Source organism: Diabrotica undecimpunctata, chromosome 5 (genome assembly GCF_040954645.1).
Source record: "Diabrotica undecimpunctata isolate CICGRU chromosome 5, icDiaUnde3, whole genome shotgun sequence".
NCBI classification, from domain to species: domain Eukaryota; kingdom Metazoa; phylum Arthropoda; class Insecta; order Coleoptera; family Chrysomelidae; genus Diabrotica; species Diabrotica undecimpunctata.
This window is the reverse complement of record NC_092807.1, coordinates 146,038,515-146,059,358: the sequence shown is the minus strand read 5'-3', so window position 1 is coordinate 146,059,358 and position 20,844 is coordinate 146,038,515. Positions and strand designations below refer to the sequence as shown.

The window sequence follows — 20,844 nt, the reverse complement described above, 5'->3', positions numbered from 1 at the left end:
CTGCCCGAAAACTTATTTTGGTAGAGGCAATGCAAAGAAAAAGCAGATGCAAATACGAAGGTTCAGAGAACAACTGGTTGGTTCAGCAAATGTAGACATAGAACCAAGAGAAAATCTATAAAAAAAAACAGGACATGCATTCACCAAAGACAAAAAAATTCGTCGTATTTGCAAGCCTTGTTACAGACATTTGATTGGTTCTCTAGGAAGATCGGAAGCCAGAAAGAAAGTGAAAAAGTAATGACTAATTGCTGTTGTTGTCCTGATCAACCTTATATGTGCATGGACTGCTTTAAAAATATTCATACGTAATAAATTTATATTTTCCTGTTTTTGTTTTACTTTTGTATGGCAAAAATAAAAACTATTTTCTTCTTTTAATTTTTCATTATTTTTTCTTGGAGCGCCACCAATGTTTTAATGAAGTATCACTGGACGCCACAACAACAAAATAGCATATAAAAATCCATATACCCTCACGTAACTTTGAGTTATACTCGTAGAAGGGTATTCAAAAGCTATCGTGTCAGTCATATATGACTGACGTGACCCCACCGTAAAAATTTCCGTCAGTCATATCTGTCTGACATGGCCTCCAAGAATTAAACAGCTTTTTTGGTGTGGCGTCCCATGAAACTTTTTGAGAAAGGCGTGTGGCAGGCAATGTGTTAAATATAAGATGCGTGAGATATCGAATTTTTTATTCGTTTGAAAATGAATTTTTCATGACTCTGGCGTACATATCAGGCTGAATTTGACCGAAGGCATGGATTATATTGGCTTTGGCGGCTGCTATGGTTTGTGGCTTATTCGCATATACCTGTGACTTAAGGAAACTCCACAAGAAATAGTCTAACAGGGTCAAATCGTACGATATCGGTGGCCAGTTCACAATTACCTCCACTTGGAATGACCATGCCCTCAAATCTCTCATGCAGAATATATGTACTATGTGCCTTGAGCTGTGTGGCAAGTAGCACCGTCCCTTTGAAACTACATTTCGTTGGTGTACGTTCTGTTTGTTGACGTACAAATTCATCTTTATCCAAAAATGGGTCAGTTGAATTTTGTACGGCTGCAGGCTGAAGTTACGACGCAAAATTCGCTAAATTATGATCTGTGAAAGGCTGAGTTCTTGTAAGCGACGTGAAATCGACTGCCTGTGATTCTCCTGCGCACTCCCATGGACAGCGGAGATATAGGGCGACTAAAGCGACCGTAAAATGGGCGAAGCGAATTAACGCTGCCGAACACAACACCCCGTAGAAAATGGCAAACGGACAATTTTCTACAAGACATGTTTTTTCTTTAATAAGATTTATATTGTTAAATAATAGAAAATTACTTATTGTATTTATATTACAGATTGTAAATAAATTGAGATGTTAAATAAAAAAAATATAGAACATCGCTTCATATTTCTCTACAAGTATACATGCTGTATTTAACTCTTGGAAATAATTTTAAAACAATGAAACTCTGAAACAATGGAAAAGGAAAGTCAAAGGAATGGGTATACAATTGAACGATCAGGATTACATATATACTTTACAGTTTGCAGATGACCAGGTGGTGATCTCAAATGACAAAGATGACATGGAATACATGCTTAGAAAACTAATTGAAGAATACCAGAAATGGGGATTAAATATCAATTTAGAAAAGACAAAATACCTCTCAATTGGAGCTGAAGCAGAACAACTCAATATCGATGACAATCAAAAAATAAATCCATGCAACGAATATAAATACCTGGGCGTCATCTTCGACCGTAGTGGAAAAGACGAACGAGAAATAGAACATCGAATTGTACAAGCACGAAGAGCTATAGCATGTTTGAACGGAATTCTATGGAGTAAAGAAATATCAAAGAAAAGAAAATGGAACATCTATGATATAATGGTTAAAACTAGCCTACTTTATGGAGCTGAGACATGGAGAATAACCGAAAAATATAAGAAAAAGGTCGAAGCCACGGAAATGGATGCCATCAGAAGATCGATGTGAATATCAAGAGCCGACAGAATACGGAATGAAGTGATAAAACAACAAATGGGTATAGAGGGCACTATAGTTGAGGATATTGAGAGAAAACAGCTCATATGGTATGGGCATGTGAGCCGAATGGGGGACGAAAGATTGCCTAAAAAAACGATGATGTGGCAACCCCCAGAGAAGAGGAAACGAGGAAGACCACCACAGAGCTGGAACCTGGGAGTTAGGAAAGCGATTAGCGCTCGAAATCTGGACGAAAACCTAACTCAAGACAGAATACAGTGGGGTTTGGGAGTCGGACAACGTCGTAAGACGTTATAAAAAACCGAATATATATATATATATATATAAATAATTTTATCAATAATATGTTACGATAACGCTCGCATACTACATAATAATTAAAGAAATTACCTGGGTGGGGGCGGCTCGTCCATGAAGTTTTGTAAAAACAAATCCGCCAATATTGTGTTTCCTTTGAACAATGGCATTAGGCTACCTTTCATCTTTTCCTTAGTAACTCCTACAGTGTGTGACAACTCTGTAATACTTTGATAAATCTTCCGCAACTGAGCCGGTTGATCCTTAAAAAAAATTTCCACTTTCCTCAAAAATTTTGAACGATTATTCATCTGAATCCATGGAATTAGGCGACCAACAGCAGCAGCTTCCTTTTCTCGAAGAAACAGAATAAATTCATCCGCTAATTCTTTATATTTTGGAATTAAAACAGCTTCAACTTTATAGTAGAGGTCTAGAGCATCGCCTTTTTCATGGTCATTAAGGATTTGCATCAGTTTGTGATAAGTTTGTAAATCCAACGTTTCTCGCAATTTGTCGTAGTATGCTAATGCAAACACTAAAAATAATATGTTTAGTTTATTCGTTAATATTATAGAAATAACTCTAATAATAAATAATTATAACGTACGAAATAGATTCCATCTTAGACAGATGGGACAACAATGAACAGCAATGAACACAACTGCATGACAACGAAGCATTATGGTAGAAGGAATAAAGTACTACAACCTTATCCCTGGCATAGTGAAGGCAATGAACATCAATGCCTTCAAACAAAAATTAAAAAATCTAATTTATGAGAACCATTTTCTAACATCCTCACACTGACATTTTTACATTTGTTTATTTTTGTTGTTATCCTTTTTTTATAACTAAGTTTAAGTCTTCTTTCTGTTATTTAAATATCAATAATGATAATATATGTACACCATAAATAAGTTGTTTGCACAATTGTAACCTCATCTTCCTATTAAAAAATTCTTAATGTGTTAAAGTAATTATACAGAATGAACGAATTTAAAACGGAACATACGAAATCAATGTATTTCGGCTCAAGTCCGCTCTAGGTGGTTGGCCAACAAAAGGTTGTCAAATAATTATATTATAAAAATCCAATACTTCAGCGGGCTGCTGGATTCTGAATTCATTCAAGAACAAGTCAAAACTCCACCCAAATAGGTTGCCTAGAATCACTGTGAAAACTAGACTACACAAGCAGTTATTATGCTGTCAAACCACTTATCGCTTCCTTACAGTCCAAGAGATAGAGCCGAAATTTTGAACTGATCAGTAATATGACATTTCTCTATTGGAATATATTCATTGCAACTGGGTTAAGACTTTGTCTTACAGGCGGACGCCCCTCGTGGTACAGGGGGTGGCTATACAGGGATGAAGTTGTAATTTTTTTCAGAAAAATTAACGATCGATAATATGGCTGAAAATTTGCCCAGAGTAAGATCTTGGTATAACCCAACCTGTCGTTTATTATACCATGAGTATAACCAGACGAAATCCCAAAGGGCGGACGCGAGAGTGGATACATAAGGGGTGGCGGACAGGGGTGAAATTGCAATTTTTTGGGGAAAAATTAACGATAAGTAATATGTCCGCCATTTTCATGGCTCATTATTTAGCCCCTAAAAACTCTAAATCCAAAAGGGCGGACAGCTGGGTTGGTACAGAGAGCCATAAAACGGGGTCAAATGTACCACTTGCCTGCGCATTTTAGGTCTCGGTAACAATTTTCAAACTGATTTTATTATGATATTTTTATACCGATTGATTTGAAAATTTGTATGCTCACTTCTGTTACTATTCTGAGAAGCGTCAAGTAGAGTTTTCCTCAAAATTTTCCAAAAAAATTTCCGTAAATGAAAATTTTCGTAATTTTTTGAGGTAAAATCTAATTTATAGAATCCTTTCGATTTTCTGTAAGTTATACCATGATTTTTTTCCAAAAATTTTCAAACGATTTTTCCGATAAGAAAAAAAAATTAGAAAAACTTTTCTAAAACATTTGATAAAACTCTACGTCATCGTCTGAATCTTTTATAGAATATTTTGTAGTTTTAAAATGATATTACATATGATAATGTTTTTTTTTTCAAACTAAAGTCATATTTACTTTACAAATCACATTTTTTTCTTAAATATAAATATTTTACGAATTAATTTTTAATTGAATAAATGTTTGATATTTGATATTTTATTAAATTAAAGTAATTTTATAATGTTAACTATTAAATATTTTTGGTATAACAAATAGTAATTTTACTTATTTTTTATTACAATAAAAATGTTTTTAAATTTATATTGCATAAATAATGGTTGTTCAAATATAAGAAAAATTTGATTTATTATTACATTAATAATCAAATACAAAATATATTATTTCTATTTATCAATAGGTAAAATTCAATTTGTAGAATTCCTTTAACATTTTACAAATAATTATTAATAAAAATCAATTTAATAGTGGAATTATCAATTTTTTAAGTTTTGAAATTTACTTTGTACTTAGATATTTTCAATATTTTTTTTAACTTTCATATTGATTGAATTTTTTTTTTTCATTAGTTAATTATAATTTTACAAATTCTGTTTGGACAATAATTTTGCATCATTATTATTTTAAAATATTAAAATAATAATGATGCGCGTTCCATTTAGATCAGTAATTCTAGACGCATGCGCTAAATGTAATAAGTATCAAGATGCTTTTATCCAACTTGGTGAAACTGACTTCGATTGTAATGAAGTTTTTGAAACCTTAGAAAATTTCATATGTCACTTATATGGAACAGGACTGACGAGAACAATTCCAAAAAGAAAAGTAAACGATGTCAGATTTTCACTATTTAACCGGCAGTATAAGTTGCATGATATGAACGAGCCTTTAAAAAAAAACTAAAAAATTTCGATGCTTCAAGCTTACCACCATGTCAAGATGAGTTACACCAACATCTACTGCGAGCCCATTATATTTCAAATATTTGGACAAATGCTCATAAAAAAGTACCAACAGAATTGATTGTTGAAGAACATGGTTGGGAGTTTGAAGATGAAACATATAAATTCAAATGGTTTAGTGGACCTCAGATGCCAGAATCAATTCGAGAAGTAGTGATTGAAAATGAAGCAGATAATGAATGTGATATTATTGAAAGTGAAAGTGACGAAGATGATGAATGTGATGACATCAGTGAGAGTGAGAAAAATGACGAAATTTTTAAAATTTTTCCAAATTTTTTTTTCTTATCGGAAAAATCGTTTGAAAATTTTTGGAAAAATTCATGGTATAACTGACAGAAAATCGAAAGGATTCTACAAATTAGATTTTACCTCAAAAAATTACGAAAATTTTCATTTACGGAAATTTTTTTGTAAAATTTTGAGGAAAACTCTACTTGACGCTTTTCAGAATAGTAACAGAAGTGAGCATACAAATTTTCAAATCAATTGGTATAAAAATATCATAATAAAATCAGTTTGAAAATTGTTACCGAGACCTAAAATGCGCAGGCAAGTGGTACATTTGACCCCGTTTTATGGCTCTCTGTACCAACCCAGCTGTCCGCTCTTTTGAATTTAGAGTTTTTAGGGGCTAAATAATGAGCCATGAAAATGGCGGACATATTACTTATCGTTAATTTTTCCCCAAAAAATTGCAATTTCACCCCTGTCCGCCACCCCTTATGTATCCACTCTCGCGTCCTCCCTTTGGGATTTCGTCTAGTTATACCAAGATCTTACTTTGGGCAAATATTTAGCCATATTATCGATCGTTAATTTTTCCGAAAAAAATTTCAACTTCATCCCTGTATAGCCACCCCCTGTACCACGAAGGGCGTCCGCCTGTAAGGCAAAGTCTTAACCCAGTTACAATGAATATATTCCAATAGAGAAATGTCATATTACTGATCAGTTCAAAATTTCGGCTCTATCTCTCCGACTATTAGGCAAGCTCCTCTTTCCTTTAAAGGAGACAGATAGTTGAACGATATTTTATACAATGTCTATCACCGGGTATGGATTTATTTTTGTCCAAGTTTTATATTGGTCCACTATTTCAAATGCAGTTCAAACAGACATATATTAAATTGTATGTTCCGTTTTAAATTCGTTCAATCTGTATTAGTCTTTGTATTATATATTTTTTCTAAGTTGACCCGCATAGCCTTCGCTTAGAGTCTATAATTGTATATTTACCATTTTTTTATAAGTGACATTTGTACTTTCACGGAATAAATAAATAAATAAGAAAAAGAAACTTATTTACCCAGGTTGCAAAGGGAAAATTTGTGGGTTTCATGTAAAAAGGTAATATAGATACCTAAAGGTTTTAAATCATAAGAACTAAATGGTAAATATGTAATTGTCAACGAATAAAAATTGTCAGTGATTGATTCACCTACTGACAATTGTAAGTTTTGTTTTGAAAGTGTTTGTAGTGTGTTTATACATTATTTTCGTGTCATTTAAATATTCATTCCTTTTTTGTACTTTGAATATACATAGTTTTTAACAAACAGTTATTATAACGACTTGCTGTTACCTCCGTGTTCGATTTATTAGGTTCAGAATTTATTTATTAGCTGAGGTCTGCCTGATAAAACATTTAATTCTGAAGCACAAAAACTTGTGCTAAATGTGTTGGGAGTATTTCAAATTAAAAAAAAAATAATGTAAGGGCTTTGGACCCATTTTCATCTGTTCAACAGGTAAGATATTGAAATTTATTATTTATTGAAATTTATTATTTATATTTATATAATTATTTTATTAAAATACATATCATTGAACAATTCTTTCTTTAAGAGAATAGCTGCTGCATTAAAAATATCACGACGGCAGTATGTACACTTATAAAAAAAGAAAGAAAATCATATTCTTTAAAAACCATGAAAAGTCGACCTCGTCCGAAAAACAAGACAACCGATCTATCTGAGAGAGTGTAGCAACAAAGTACCAAAATCTTCAATCTGAATTTGATAATAAACCAGTAGGTACTTTTAATCCATACTTTATATAAATGTATGTTGTAAAAAAGATTGATGACAGTACTTTATGAAATTTGTGCTGAATACATTGATTAATATTAAGTCAATTTTCTTGTGACTTTTTAAATTTGAAATAATTTCTAGTTTTATAAAAACAATGTATTTATTTTCTTTACATTGAACTAGTTAGAACATTGAGACTTATTCTGTACTGTTTTTTTTTAGAGAAACATGTTAAAGTGAAGTCGTTTTACCCTGTCATATTTCGAATTAACGCCCGAAAAATAATGTATGACTCTAGTTACAGCCACTCTGTTATGCTTTCTCTTTTCTACCTGCTTTGTGGTACCGAACCTCCTACTGGTCGGCTGTAACACTTGAGGATAAATCAGCGCTACCAAAACAATTTTTTTATAAATCGTGAAAAAACGCAAATTGAATGCTTTGTGATGATAATTTATTGAAAAAACTTTTATAATTTTATTTCAAATAAAATTGTCTCGAGGAGTGCATCCATTCCTTGCGGTCGCATAACTGGATAATTTTAGTTGTTATATTTGCAAAAATAGTAAACAGTCTGCGGAGTCGAGGCTCTCCATTGACCGGACTCATCGGCCAATGACCGACGCGCCCTGCCACCGAGGCCCCGCCCCCTCGTGTATATATTCAGAGAGCTCAGAAAAATCTCGCTATTAGTATTCAACGATCGCCGGTTTTCGATAGTGACAATGGATAACGTACAAGAAAACGATAGAACACCTAAATATAAGTTTTTATCTCCGAGTGAGCGTCGAATTGTGTTGAAAGTGGAAAATTATTTTACTTTAGAAAAAATCAACATGGGTCCAATTACATCAGTACTGGCAGTTCAAAAAAGGACAAGTGCAGCTTGTGGAATTTCAGAACGGACCTTGCAAAGAGTTCGCAAAATGAGTGAGGAGGAATTAAGTAGGGAAAATAAAAGGATTCGTTTGCATCCGAAAACCCTCGACTTGCCACAAGGTATTAAAATCTCAATCAGAAATATCATTTATGGCATGTACAAAGCAAAAGAACATGTTACAAGAAAGCCACTTATTCAAAAAATAAAGGACAGAGAACTTTGTGATATGGGTTTGACCAGTTTATCAAAAGTATGGGTTTTAGATACAAAAAAACCAATAATCGTAAAGTGTTTTGCGAGCTGTCCAATGTTGTTGGAAAAAGGTGGAAATTTATAAGAAACTATTTAAAAAACAAGAATTCCGAATTTGCCAGACAATTTGTGTTTCTTGAAGAAACATGGATTTTTGCGAAAGGAAATAATACCAAATCATCCTGGCAAGATGATTCTACCAAATGATATTCGAGTACCAGTGCGAGTAATGGCAAAATATATATTATATTGCATGCAGGAAATACGGAAGGTTTTATACCCAATGCTAGTCTTATATTTTCTTCGACAAAAAAACTGATGATTACCACGGAAATATGGACCCTGATATTTTTGAACATTGGTTTGAGGAAAAATTAATAAAAAAACTGGAAAATCCGTCATTAATAGTCTTAGACAATGCTTCGTATCACACTAGAGAGGAGAAAAAGTTTCCCACAAGCAGCTGGAAAAAAAAAAGACTTAAGAAAGTGGCTGTCGGAGAAAAATATAGAACACGAACATCTAGTTTTAAAAGCTGAATTATTAAATAAGTGCAAAGAACACATTACTGAGAAAAAATTTGTCGTTGACCAAATGGCACTAAAATATGGTCATGAGGTCCTAAGACTACCACCATATTACTGCCAGTACAATCCAATTGAATTGGTGTGGGACATCACTAAAAACTACTATGATAAACATGCATGTAAGACCACCGACGAAGCCAGCGTTTTACAACTCTGGCAAGATGCACTAAACCAAGTCAATGAGGAACAATGGCGGAAATGTATTGTGCCTACCGAAAAAAAAATTTTAGAGTCATATGAAATAGAACAAGTTATTGATGAATTAAGAAAACCGTACATTTTTAATTTGAGAACCACTGACTACCTATTGCAAATCTGAACAGACACTTTTATTACTTATGCGACAGGCTAAAACGATCCTACTATACTCTGTAAAGCATATGTAATAAATTAAGGAATAAAGAAGTTGTATTTATTGGCAAAACATCTGTTAAGGTCATTCGCTTAGTTCGGGCATATTTTGACAGATTCATAGCTGGAAATCTACAACACAAAAGTTCCTATCTCACAGTTTTAACAGCTTAAATAAACTTTTATTATAGACTCTTTCATTGAAAAAAGACCTTAGCCAGAAGGTTACACGAACTTTACTTTACTTTTTATTGAAAAAAGAAGAATTATTACAAATAGTGGAAGTGTATACTAAACTCATAAAATTTTGGGTAGTATATATTTAAAAAATATATTTCAGTTATAATTCAACATATTCTAGTAAATATTATTAATCATGCTGTTCATTTTATTAAATATAGTTCTATTGTTATTCTGCAGGACATGAATACCTAGAATAACTGAATGAATTGTTGGAAATTACTAATATTTGCTTTGCTTGTTATAGTATCATGTATTTGCTTTGCTAAATCCTCTTTGCATAGGGAAGTATACTTATTTGGTAAGATAATAAAACCAAAGTTTATGTTGATTTCATCCTAGTAAAACGTCAACAACAATTAAGTATGCCATAAGCACAGATTATTCTGTGCCATAAGACCTTTTCTGATTGACTGGTGACTGCTTAATTTTGTGGAATTTATTTCCTCAAAATATTTTTATTTTGTACACTAAATAAGTTTATTATTTGTTATCAATACATTATATGGTGCGAATAAATAAATATTGATTGTCGGTAATTTGTAAAGTGCTATTTTATTTACGTTTGTTTACTAGAAATATTGGCTATGAGTATGTGTGCTTGGTTGTATAGTAATTTCCAGCCACTTCTAGTCTGTCAAAAAGTAACTAACTTCACAAAAAAATAATTACTAAATTCACTAGACAGTTCGGACTGGGAATAGCGAACCGACTATAGCATTTTGTTAAGAGTTGGGATTTAAATACAAAAAGGACAATAATCAAAGAGCATTATTTGAGCACAACTTCCCAGAGACCTTGTTTTTTGGAAGAAACGTGGATTTATTACACTGGCAAGACAACAGTGTTAAAAGTGTTCATAAACCAGAAGGGTATGATGGTAAACGTTTTATAATTTTTCAGGTTGGTTCTTCGAAAGAATTTGTTAGTTACTGAAACAAGTTAATTATTTTGCTCAAAATTTAAAGTAGCTGGTTATCATGGGGAAATAAATGAAATTTTCACTAAATGGGTAAGTGAACAACTAATTCCAAATTTAGAAGAGCCATCATTAACTGTGATGGATAATGCTCCATATTACAGTGTTCTTTTAGAAAAGCAATCTTCCACTGTTTCAACCAGAATTCAAATTATTATCTGGTTGACAAAAAAACAAGATCAAGTATGACGCAAAACTAACAAAACCTGAATTATTACAACTTGCAAAATGAATAGAAAAGAGAATATGTATAACTATTTGACTTTCGGTCAACGATGAGTTTCTATATAGAAACTGTTCAAAAGTTTATACAAATCAATTTTAACATGTAACTAAATTTTTTTAAGCTTTGTGTTAGGAAAAGTGTCATTGTTATTGTAATTTGTTTTTCTACTCAACATATTACAACTGTCTGCTGTGTACTCTAAGTCTGTGCAAAAGAACCAATATATATTTCTAATCTAAATTTTGGTAAGTTTTTATAAAGACCCATTATATTTGTACACCTTGTAATTTTTTTCTTTTATTGCATTGTAGAAATTTTTGAAAAGGGTAATAAAATTGAATCTTCAAATAATAGTGTGCTTTATTTAAGCCCCAGTTTTGACTTCAATGCCAATAATAAGTTAAATTTGTTTTTCCAAGCAAGTCGATCAAGTGGCTTCTTTCTTTTTCTAATATATCACTTGTTCATTAAATTTTTTTTTGCTTCAGTGCATCTTTTATAATACTTACTTTTATTTTTCTCTTTTTCAACTTCATAATCTTCAGGAGTCGAAATAGCTAAATTAGCTAAAAATTCTTTTTTTATCTTGGCTCTTTTCTTTTCTGCGCCGGATAGTTCTTTTCTAGTTATTGTAGTTTTGGTGGTAGAAGGTGTAGAAGTTAAAATAATGCTCCCATCTGAATTATCCTAAAAATAATCATAAAACAGAAGGTTAGGTTAGGTTCAAACATCGAAACTACCATAAAGAAGGGAAAATCTACCATAAGGAAGGCATATTTATCCCAATAGTCAGTGATTTAAATCTAGATATTTTTAAAGTAACTAAAAGCTGGATTAATTACTGTCAAAATGTTCAAAATCTAAATCACAATACCCCAGTTAAAGAAGCGTTGAATAAAGTAAACTGATATAAAAATTGTAAGTAAACAAACAGGTCTCCAATACATCATGAAGATGACTGAATAAGTAAATTTCACGAAAACAACCCCCCCCCCCCCTCCAGAGATAGAAATTGATGAAAACTAATAAACCAAGAAATCAATAGAAAACAAAATATACCTACACACACAGACATTGTATATATACTGATATTTTAATTTAGCAACTGGTTGTATATATGTACAGTCCCTGGCCAAATTATTAGACGCACTCCTGTTTTTTAATAATTTGATGTTTTATTCGAGTTTATATGCAGTTCCTTCACATATAAACATACATGAAATGGATTTTTATTCAGGAAATTTATTATATATTTAGTATTTGTCATAAATGGCAGCACTGTCTTAATCAATTCTTGCCGGAACGTAAACAAGTCTAAACCTGCTCCCATTGCATTCACAGGTGCTTCAGTTGGGAACGTGTCTCTGTGGCTTTACGTGCTGTGTTTGTTTATTAAACAGTTTTATATTACTCAGTTATTTGTTTATTTCATGTGCAGAGTTTAAATAAGCCGTTTGTATGCTTTCATCATGGGTAAAGAACGTGATCTTTCACCACGTAAAAAGGCTGAGATAAAGGCCCTAGTGAATACTAAAATATGTTCAAACCACGAAATATCACGAAGGTTAAAGGTTTCGCATAAAGAAGAAGATTGAATTAGGGAAAGAATTGAGTCCAAAACAAAAGAAAAAATGCAGCAGAAAGCCTATTTTCACTCCAAGGTTAGAAAGATCATTAAAGAAAATTTGCCTGGAAAACAGATTTGCTACCACAAAATTGATAAAATCACAACTCCAAGATGTCAATGTGAATGCTTCTGAACGTACTGTGTGAAGAAAATTAAAAGATTTTGATTTTATGGCCTACCGCCCCACTAGGAAGCCCAAGTTAACACCTGCAATGAAAGCAAAGCATCTGAATTGGGCCAAACAGTTGCGTGATAAAGATGTTGACTTCTGGAGGTTGGTAAGTTCATAATTAAGAGTCAATAATTACATATTTGTTCATTAATAATGATGTTTTATTTGTAATAAAATATAGACAATTAATGGACAACCAAATAACATACATTGTTTCTGGTATATAGAAAAAACCTATTTAGTATCAGCTCATAATTAACATTTTTTATAAAATCTTATTGGGCGTCTAATAATTTCGGTAGGGACTGTAAGTAAAAATAATATATAAATTTATACATTTATAAACCTACCTTATCATCCACTTTATTTTCTTCTGCATGTTCACTTATTGACTGAAAATCTGAAACTCCTTCTTCTGAAATTTCCAAGCTAATATTATGTTCCAAAGAATTTATATTTTTTCCTTCATTACCAGGATCAGTATTTTCATTCTGTGAATTAATTTTTATAACAGAGCTCAAGCTTGGCATATTTGGTAACATATTGTGCTTATCTGTTACAGACAGGCTAATATTCTCTTTTAAATTTATATTAGAGCTAACTCCTGAACTTAAATTACTCTTTTTAGGTGGTGGGCTAACTTCTTCATCTGTGGTTGTATCAAAACTCTCGGTTGTATGACTTACACTTGATATGGAAGAAAATAATCTTAGGATTCTGCTAATCTGTGGTGGTTCGCATAAACATCTCACAAATTTTGATATTGGATCTTGTTTGACATGATCCAATCTTGAATTAAACAAACTTTGCCTTCTGCTGCGTTTCCTTGAAGATTTTTTTCGCTGTACTACAGACCGTGGAGTTGAAGTTATTACACCTTTTGGTAATATTAGTTGTTTGGTATTATTGGATAATATCAATTGACTATTGCACAGTGGTTGTGGTGCTGGTTGTAACAAAAATCCTCCAAATGAGTTTATTTGAGTTGGGAGTGGATTCGGAGTTATATTCTACAACCAAATTTTGTATATTATTATAAACTTAAAAAGTAAATAAACATTAGATTAGAAAAAGCTGATTACTCAGACAAGACCGCCTAACCTAAAATATTAACTGTCACTGTCGGTTTTAACATTGTGGCAATTTTTAGTGAATATCCCTTAGATTTAAATCAGTATCAGTATTAATAAAAATAAGATGATCAATTTATATTACCTAATCACAGACACAGAATAAATAATCAAAATGCCCACTCTCAGATGCCGCCTTTGAAGTTTGTCAGTACGCAATCGCCATATTTTAAACGGAAAGATAGACTCGAATGGACCGTGGAAGTGATGACGTAGATTTTATTGACATCTGTCAGTTTCACTTTCCAAACAAACCTTGTTTAGTGTGGATAATTTGTATTTTTCGTTATTTTTTCATTTTTTTACAGAATTTTTCCGCTTTTAGCAATATCTAAGTATTCTAATAGTTACTACAACAATTTTACAAGGTTGTGTAAATAATAAAGCATGTTGTTTTATAAAAATAGCAATAAAATGCATGTATCAATAAAGTAAGGTTCACTTTTAAACTATATTTCATAGAAATAGACCACTGAATTATGATGGTATTATCGTAAAAAACACTATACTTAAAAGAAAAAGTAGCAGAGGAGGCAAAATGTTAACTTTATAGAAATTAAAAAGTCTTGAGATTGGACATTTCAACTTTTGTTTGGAAAGTAATTGACAGTTGTGACGTCACACTTCCACTGTCCATTGAGAAATTTGTGACAAGCTACGACAGAACCACAGAATAATAAACAATTAGAATGCCCACTCTGCTTGAAAAAATAAGTACGCGCAAACGGAATCAGTTATGTTTTAAATGGAACCAGTGCCGTTCAGTGACATTTTATCTGGTGTGCATAGAAAAATTAACCCGGTTTAATTTATTTACGGCAACTATAGACATAATATGCACTATTTAATTCGTTCTTTTAGTTGAAGAACAGATTAAATTATTTCAAATTTACTAAATTATCAATCTGTAAAAATTTTAATTACAGTTCTGTCGTAGCTTGTCACAAATTTCTCAAATCGAGTCTATGTTTCCGTCTAAAATATGGCTATCGCGTGCTGATAAACTTCAAAGACGGCATCTGAGAGTGGGCATTCTGATTGTTATTTATTCTGTGGCCCAATATTAATGTTTTAAATAACTTTTTTTGTAATACTTACATGAGAGGGAAAACAGAAATTCCGCCATTGATAAGGTAACTCTTCTGGTTTTCGTTGACAGGGAGGTAATATTTTGAGCGATTCTAATGGAATATAAAATTGAACATAAGATGGGGCTTTCTTAAATGTAAGGAAATCTTTGATAGGATTATCACCACATCGAGAATATTCGCACCTACTTAGAACCAGTTCTATTTGCCTAGGACTTTTTATTGGCAATATATATTCATGTATATAATATGACAAATACCAATATAGTTTTTTCTTTGCCACTTTCCCTGGCCCTAATTCTTCAGTAACTAGTGGCATAAACTGTTCCAGGCCTATAGAAATTAATCTATAAAATAATTTTAAAAATAATTATTATTATAAATATAAATAAGTATGTAGATTTTGATCGGTTGTTATAATTATCTCAACGTAATAGTCCTAGATGACGTTAAGGAGCCACTATGACCGATAATTTTAAATGAGACTTTATGACAAGTCATATCTCGTTTGAAAGGTATTGAAAATATCTATTCCTATACCTATATAATAAGAATACCTATAAAAGAATGACAAGAAACTACAAAACATTTAATAGAGAAATAAAATTTACATCGGTATTAGTTTATACGGCTCTTTGAAATACATGTTTTTAATATAAATTGAAGAGTAGTGGAGACAAAATGCATCCTTGTCGAATACCACGTTTTGTGCTAATTTCATCTGTGCTGTCGTTAACCACTTAAATGTCGCTAACAATGTCTATTTCATTTAATTCGTTAGTATTTAATACTGTTATCTGTTTATCGTATTTCGATTAGTTTTCCATAATCAAGTCTTTCTCATAAAACACGCATATACATATTTTTTTGACTAGAGTGCTTACCGAGTTCCTAGTTTTTACCAGATGTCATATTGCTTCTAAGTCACATATTTACATTTTGTTCTGGTATGGTAAAGCATCTTGAAGTATATGTCCTCTTTTATATAAGCCTTGAGTAAATTTTAGAATGTTTTATTTGTTCAATTTATCACTCACATATTTACATTGTGTTCTTAAATGGTATCAGCATCTTGAAGTATCTGTCCTCTTTTATACATGTAGTTAATGCCTTATTATAATGCCGTAGTAAATTTTAGAATGTTTTATTCGTTCAGTGGTTTAAAATTTAGATAATTCTTATTTAAAGCTCTCATATGTAATCAAATGAGCTGTTATGAGTGTGAATGTCAGACTGCGTTTATCTATTGAATATTTCCTCGTATTAGTTATTAATATAAACTTAGCATCATTCCAAAATAGTGATACATATCATATATGACCTTAATATACCACTTCTCTTTTAAACTATGCATTTTTCGAGTAGACAGTTCTAATGAAAGTAACAAAATCCAAATATTAATACTTACTGTAGTTCAGGATCTGTAAATGTGGTTGAATGAAAATATTTTGGTGATTTGTAAGGAATTTTCGGAAGAAGAGACGGATATAAAAATACACAACTGTTAGAAACGGTTTCCAATATTAATGAAGGGAATGTTACTATGTATTCGGCTCCTCTTTGTCTATACTCTAATCTGAAAAATAAATTAAATTTCACATATTAAAAAATGTAAATATATGGTAACATTCACCAAATCGCTAGTGGGAAAGTTGGTAACCTATACAGTATACGTCACTCCCAAATGAACACAAAGTAAAATGTCAAGCAGTGTACACTACTGATCAAAATAATTGGGGGGAGACCGTTTAGGATAACAAGAATTTCGGTAAAAAATAACATTGTTTTTTGTATTCTTCTTGTATCAGATTACATAGTATTCTTGGTCAAAGTTGGTATTAAAAAATACTATGAGGTGATTTCGTAATGTTTTCTAATAAGTAAATATAGAATAAAGTAATAAAATTAAGAAAAATGAAAATAAACGAAGTTTAACATGTTTTTTAAAAGAAATATTCTATTTTCTTTTGCGTTTTCCTTTGACAACGATGTTTTGCAGCTATATCTCTCCATCGTTTCATTAGCAGAACATCATGAGGTTTTGTCTCATTCGATTGTTCGACGAAACGTAAGCAATCTGAAAATGACGTGTCCCTAACTAATTAGGCCTACTGTATAAAATTCTTACCTCAAAGGCATTGAAAATCTCGTCGGCGGTCCCGTGCTGCCTGTTTTCTGTTAGGTTGTCATCTTCGTCGTCTGATACGCTCAGGTTGTCTGGATGAAGAACCATATCAATGATGTTTTGGTCGATGAATTCACTTTGTGAGTCATCGGCTGCTAACCACTCGCGTATCTCTTTTTGGTTAATTTCGTCACATCCTAGCAAATTTTTTATTAAAGATTCAATTTCTTCGTCAGGATCGTCAATCAAAATCCCATCAAAACGTTTGTTCCAGCATTTTCCCAAAGTTGAAAATTTGATCTTGGTCCACGACTCAGTACACCAATAAACAACATGTTTCATTGTTAAAGACTTCAGAATTCCGGAATACTTTTGGATTCATTCGTCTCCTGTAATAACAGATCCCTTAAGAATGCTTCTCTGTAATATCTCTTGAATGTCTCTATTATTACTCCCTGGTCTAACGGCTGAATTAAGCTCGTGACATTCGGTGGCAAAAATCTGACAATTATGTCACCATCTTGTAGATTTTGAGGGCGAGTTGGCGCATTGTCAACAAGCAACAATGCTTTGATAGGAAGTTTTTTTTGATTTAAAAAAGATTTTACACTTGGGACGAATTAATTTTCGAACCATTCTGAAAATAAAGTGGTCGACATCCATGAGCTTTTTTGGCTTTTTCGGAAATACCTTTTAGAGCTCTTGGCTTTTTTGATTTCCCAACAAACACACATAGGCCTCAATCGGTGAGTTCCTGCTGCATTGCTACAAAATAGAACGGTTATTCGTTCTTTATTCATTTTTAGGACCAGTGCACTGTGTTCATGTTTTGATGAACATGTATTTTAGGCAGAATTTGAAATTTAATCCAGTCTTATCCCCTCGCGTAATGACATGAAGCAAGATCTGGCCAAAAGACTATTTGATCATTTGCATGATGCGTGTTCACAAACTGAAGCAATTTAGAGAGACATCTTTGAATATAAATATTTGCGTTTAAGGCTTCGCCTCGAACAACACCAATGTAGGGCTGTGAGATAAAGCCAGCCTCAGCAATTGCACACCATACCAAAATTTTGTCCTCAAATTTTTTCTTACTTTTGAATTTTATTTCATCAGGTACATTTTCGTAATCGTTCGTGTAAAACCCATCGTTACCCTTCATCTCAGAATTGGACAAAGTAAAATATTTTTCATCGTCCATCACGATCAACTTGTTGACGAAATGCACTCGCCTTAACGCGCGGCAACATCTCGGAATTCTCTCTAATTGATCCTCTGTGTATTTTGGAGCTTTCCTTCTTTTCCAGTAGATAATATTGTTACTCGATAGGGTACTGTATACTGTAGTCTTTCCAACATGAAATCTTCTGGCCAGTTTTCGCTGTGAGACCCCAATTTTGTTCTTAGCTGCTTTAATCAGTCTTGCCTCTCTTATATGGTTCAAAATCCGCGGTCGGCCACTTTTACGCAAGTTAACACATGGTATCCCTTCTTCACATTCTCTGATTGTGCTATAAATTGTCGATTTGCTTATGTTTTGATCTCGATAAATATTAACAATATCTCGTTTCGACATTCGCCCAACCATATTATAAACACCTCGACGAATATAAATTTTATAAGACATTTTGCAGAGCACAAACCAAAATATTCTGCTTTGTTTATTAAATGTCAATAACTGATGACATTTCAATTCCATGGCCTTCTTTGTTAAATTCATTTTGTTCTCAATCAGACCAGGTGAAATTTTTCCCAAAACTTTAGAACCATACGTTATATTCTGTATCAGACAGCACCCTAATACGGCTTATTATATTTTCAGCATTTAGTTTACCATATACCGTTGACCTGAAGATGCATAGCAAATTATAGTATGCGAAACCGGTCGTTGGTGGTAGAATAAATGGTTATGAGTAAGTCTAATTCTTATTTCTTTTTACCTATTTGAAATGGACTCACACAAGCAACATATTCAAGATTATAAAAGTAATACTTACGATTTATTAATGGTGCTTTTGACATGACTGAAAAAGGCAAAAATTACTACACAGAAATCATTATCATTTGAATGTTATTTTACCTTTTCATTCTCTTTACATCATCAGTATTAGAAGCGACTAGGTCTTCCCAAGATGATATCAAGTCAATAGCTTCTTCTAAGTTAACAGCGCAAAATTTTGATTCTTCCTTATCGCCAGCTAAATATTTCAAATTATACTAGAAATTTAAATACCAATTGTTATTAATAAGAAGTAAAATTTTATAAAAAAATTCATAAACAAACAACGTAAGCCACTAACAGAAGTTCGTATTACATAGCATAGAGTGAGTTTACTTTGAATATAAACGTATGTTAACGACAAAAATGACAAATGAGGGCGAGGTGGATTAGTGTGGTGATAAATAAGTTTATTTATCATGTATTTAGCCACTCTCCACCAAGTGTTTAGGACTTAAGAAAGATGAAATTAAAATAGAAAAATCACTGACAATACTATCAGATTTCGAGTTTTGGTTGTCCATTTGATTTTAAAGTTTTGAAGCTAATAATACAGTATACTCCCTCTACAACGAACACGGTTATTACGAGATTTCGCTTATAACGAGATACATTAGATGGCCCGTGAAATTTCTATTGAACTATAACCGTCTATAGCGAGGTATTTGGTTATAACGAGAGAAAATAAGATCCAAAAACGTGTTTTTTGCATTTTTGGTCCGGTCGTGGCTATAAATAAATACCTTTTCAAACAGCCCCTCAATAAACTTAACTGCAGCTCGCAATAAACTTCTTTACAATGAATAAATACAACTGCTTCACATCTTTAGAAAATATGATAGAATGATACTGGACCATTTAAAGCAGTTAAAAATGACAGAGTTCTTAAAATTGCAGAAGTAATAGTTTATGTTATCCTTGAAAATACGCTTTATACATTATGTAGTTGGAAAAAAATATTAGTACAGATTTTTTGTTTTAACGTATATCATTGATAATAAAAGGAAACAACTCTTTTATGTTTTAATATATTTCATTGACAATAAAAGTAAATAACTTTGTTTCAAAAACGCCATTCAAACAATATTTATTAGCATCTTATATTGCTCCGAATGGCTTCACTATAGGAAGTTATTGTTTTAGAAAACTACAGATTCATATGTATGCACAGTATTATTATTGTCTTATATAACGAGATCGGCTTATAACGAGGTAATTAGTCTGTCATTTCAGTTCTCGTTATAGAGGGAGTCTACTGTACTTTTAAATTAAAAATTGAAAGTTATAGGAAAAAACATCTCTTTTCTGTACAATTAATTATAAAACTCAAAGATATATAAAGTATTTTTATATGTATAATTACCAAATATTCCTTCATTTGTTTGGAATGCTCGTGAAGCTCTGGATGCTCGTAAGTAAGTATAAAGTTTTGTGTCAGTAATTGCACATGTTGTCTCATTTGTTGCTCCAATAAGTTTATCTGCATATCGGTAAACACGCCTGTTTCGTCCGTTTTAGTCTGAAACTACAATTGTATGTAATTTTTCTATAACGTATATTCAGCAATCTATTAGTTATAAACATTCTAATAACAAGCGTCTTAGAAATAGTCTCAGTCCAATGACTGGACCTCTGGTATGGAACAAACGTGGCATTCCAATAATATGCTATATATAGTAATAATGACCTAAAAAAACTAAACCTCCAACAAAAAATTACCTCAAATATGTTGTTAAAGATCCTCAAGTCCAAAATGACAAATGCCGATATGGATGCCAAGCCCAATAAACCATCCAACATCTTACCGGTGACTGCCAGGCATTTGTCGGTACTGATTATAAAGAACGCCATGACTCAGTAGGAAAGATTATCCACCAAGAA

The 20,844-nt window shown here is 32.2% G+C and overlaps 1 protein-coding gene across 2 annotated transcripts in view; it reads right to left on the bottom strand.

The window, feature by feature from the left end:
• Positions 1–20,844, bottom strand: part of mute (gon-4 like protein muscle wasted) — a 47,382-nt gene that overhangs the window by 11,755 nt on the left and 14,783 nt on the right. Inside the window, exons 5-12 of one of the 2 annotated variants that reach the window (XM_072532972.1) lie at positions 20,327–20,488; positions 19,045–19,181; positions 18,962–18,988; positions 16,245–16,412; positions 14,847–15,183; positions 12,969–13,628; positions 11,329–11,506; positions 2,410–2,854 (exon numbers count right to left, since the gene is read on the bottom strand). In XM_072532972.1, coding sequence (XP_072389073.1) covers positions 2,410–2,854; positions 11,329–11,506; positions 12,969–13,628; positions 14,847–15,183; positions 16,245–16,412; positions 18,962–18,988; positions 19,045–19,181; positions 20,327–20,488 — 2,114 coding nt within the window. The remainder of the gene's footprint in view (positions 1–2,409; positions 2,855–11,328; positions 11,507–12,968; positions 13,629–14,846; positions 15,184–16,244; positions 16,413–18,961; positions 18,989–19,044; positions 19,182–20,326; positions 20,489–20,844) is intronic. The other variant, XM_072532973.1, reaches the window with a different exon arrangement.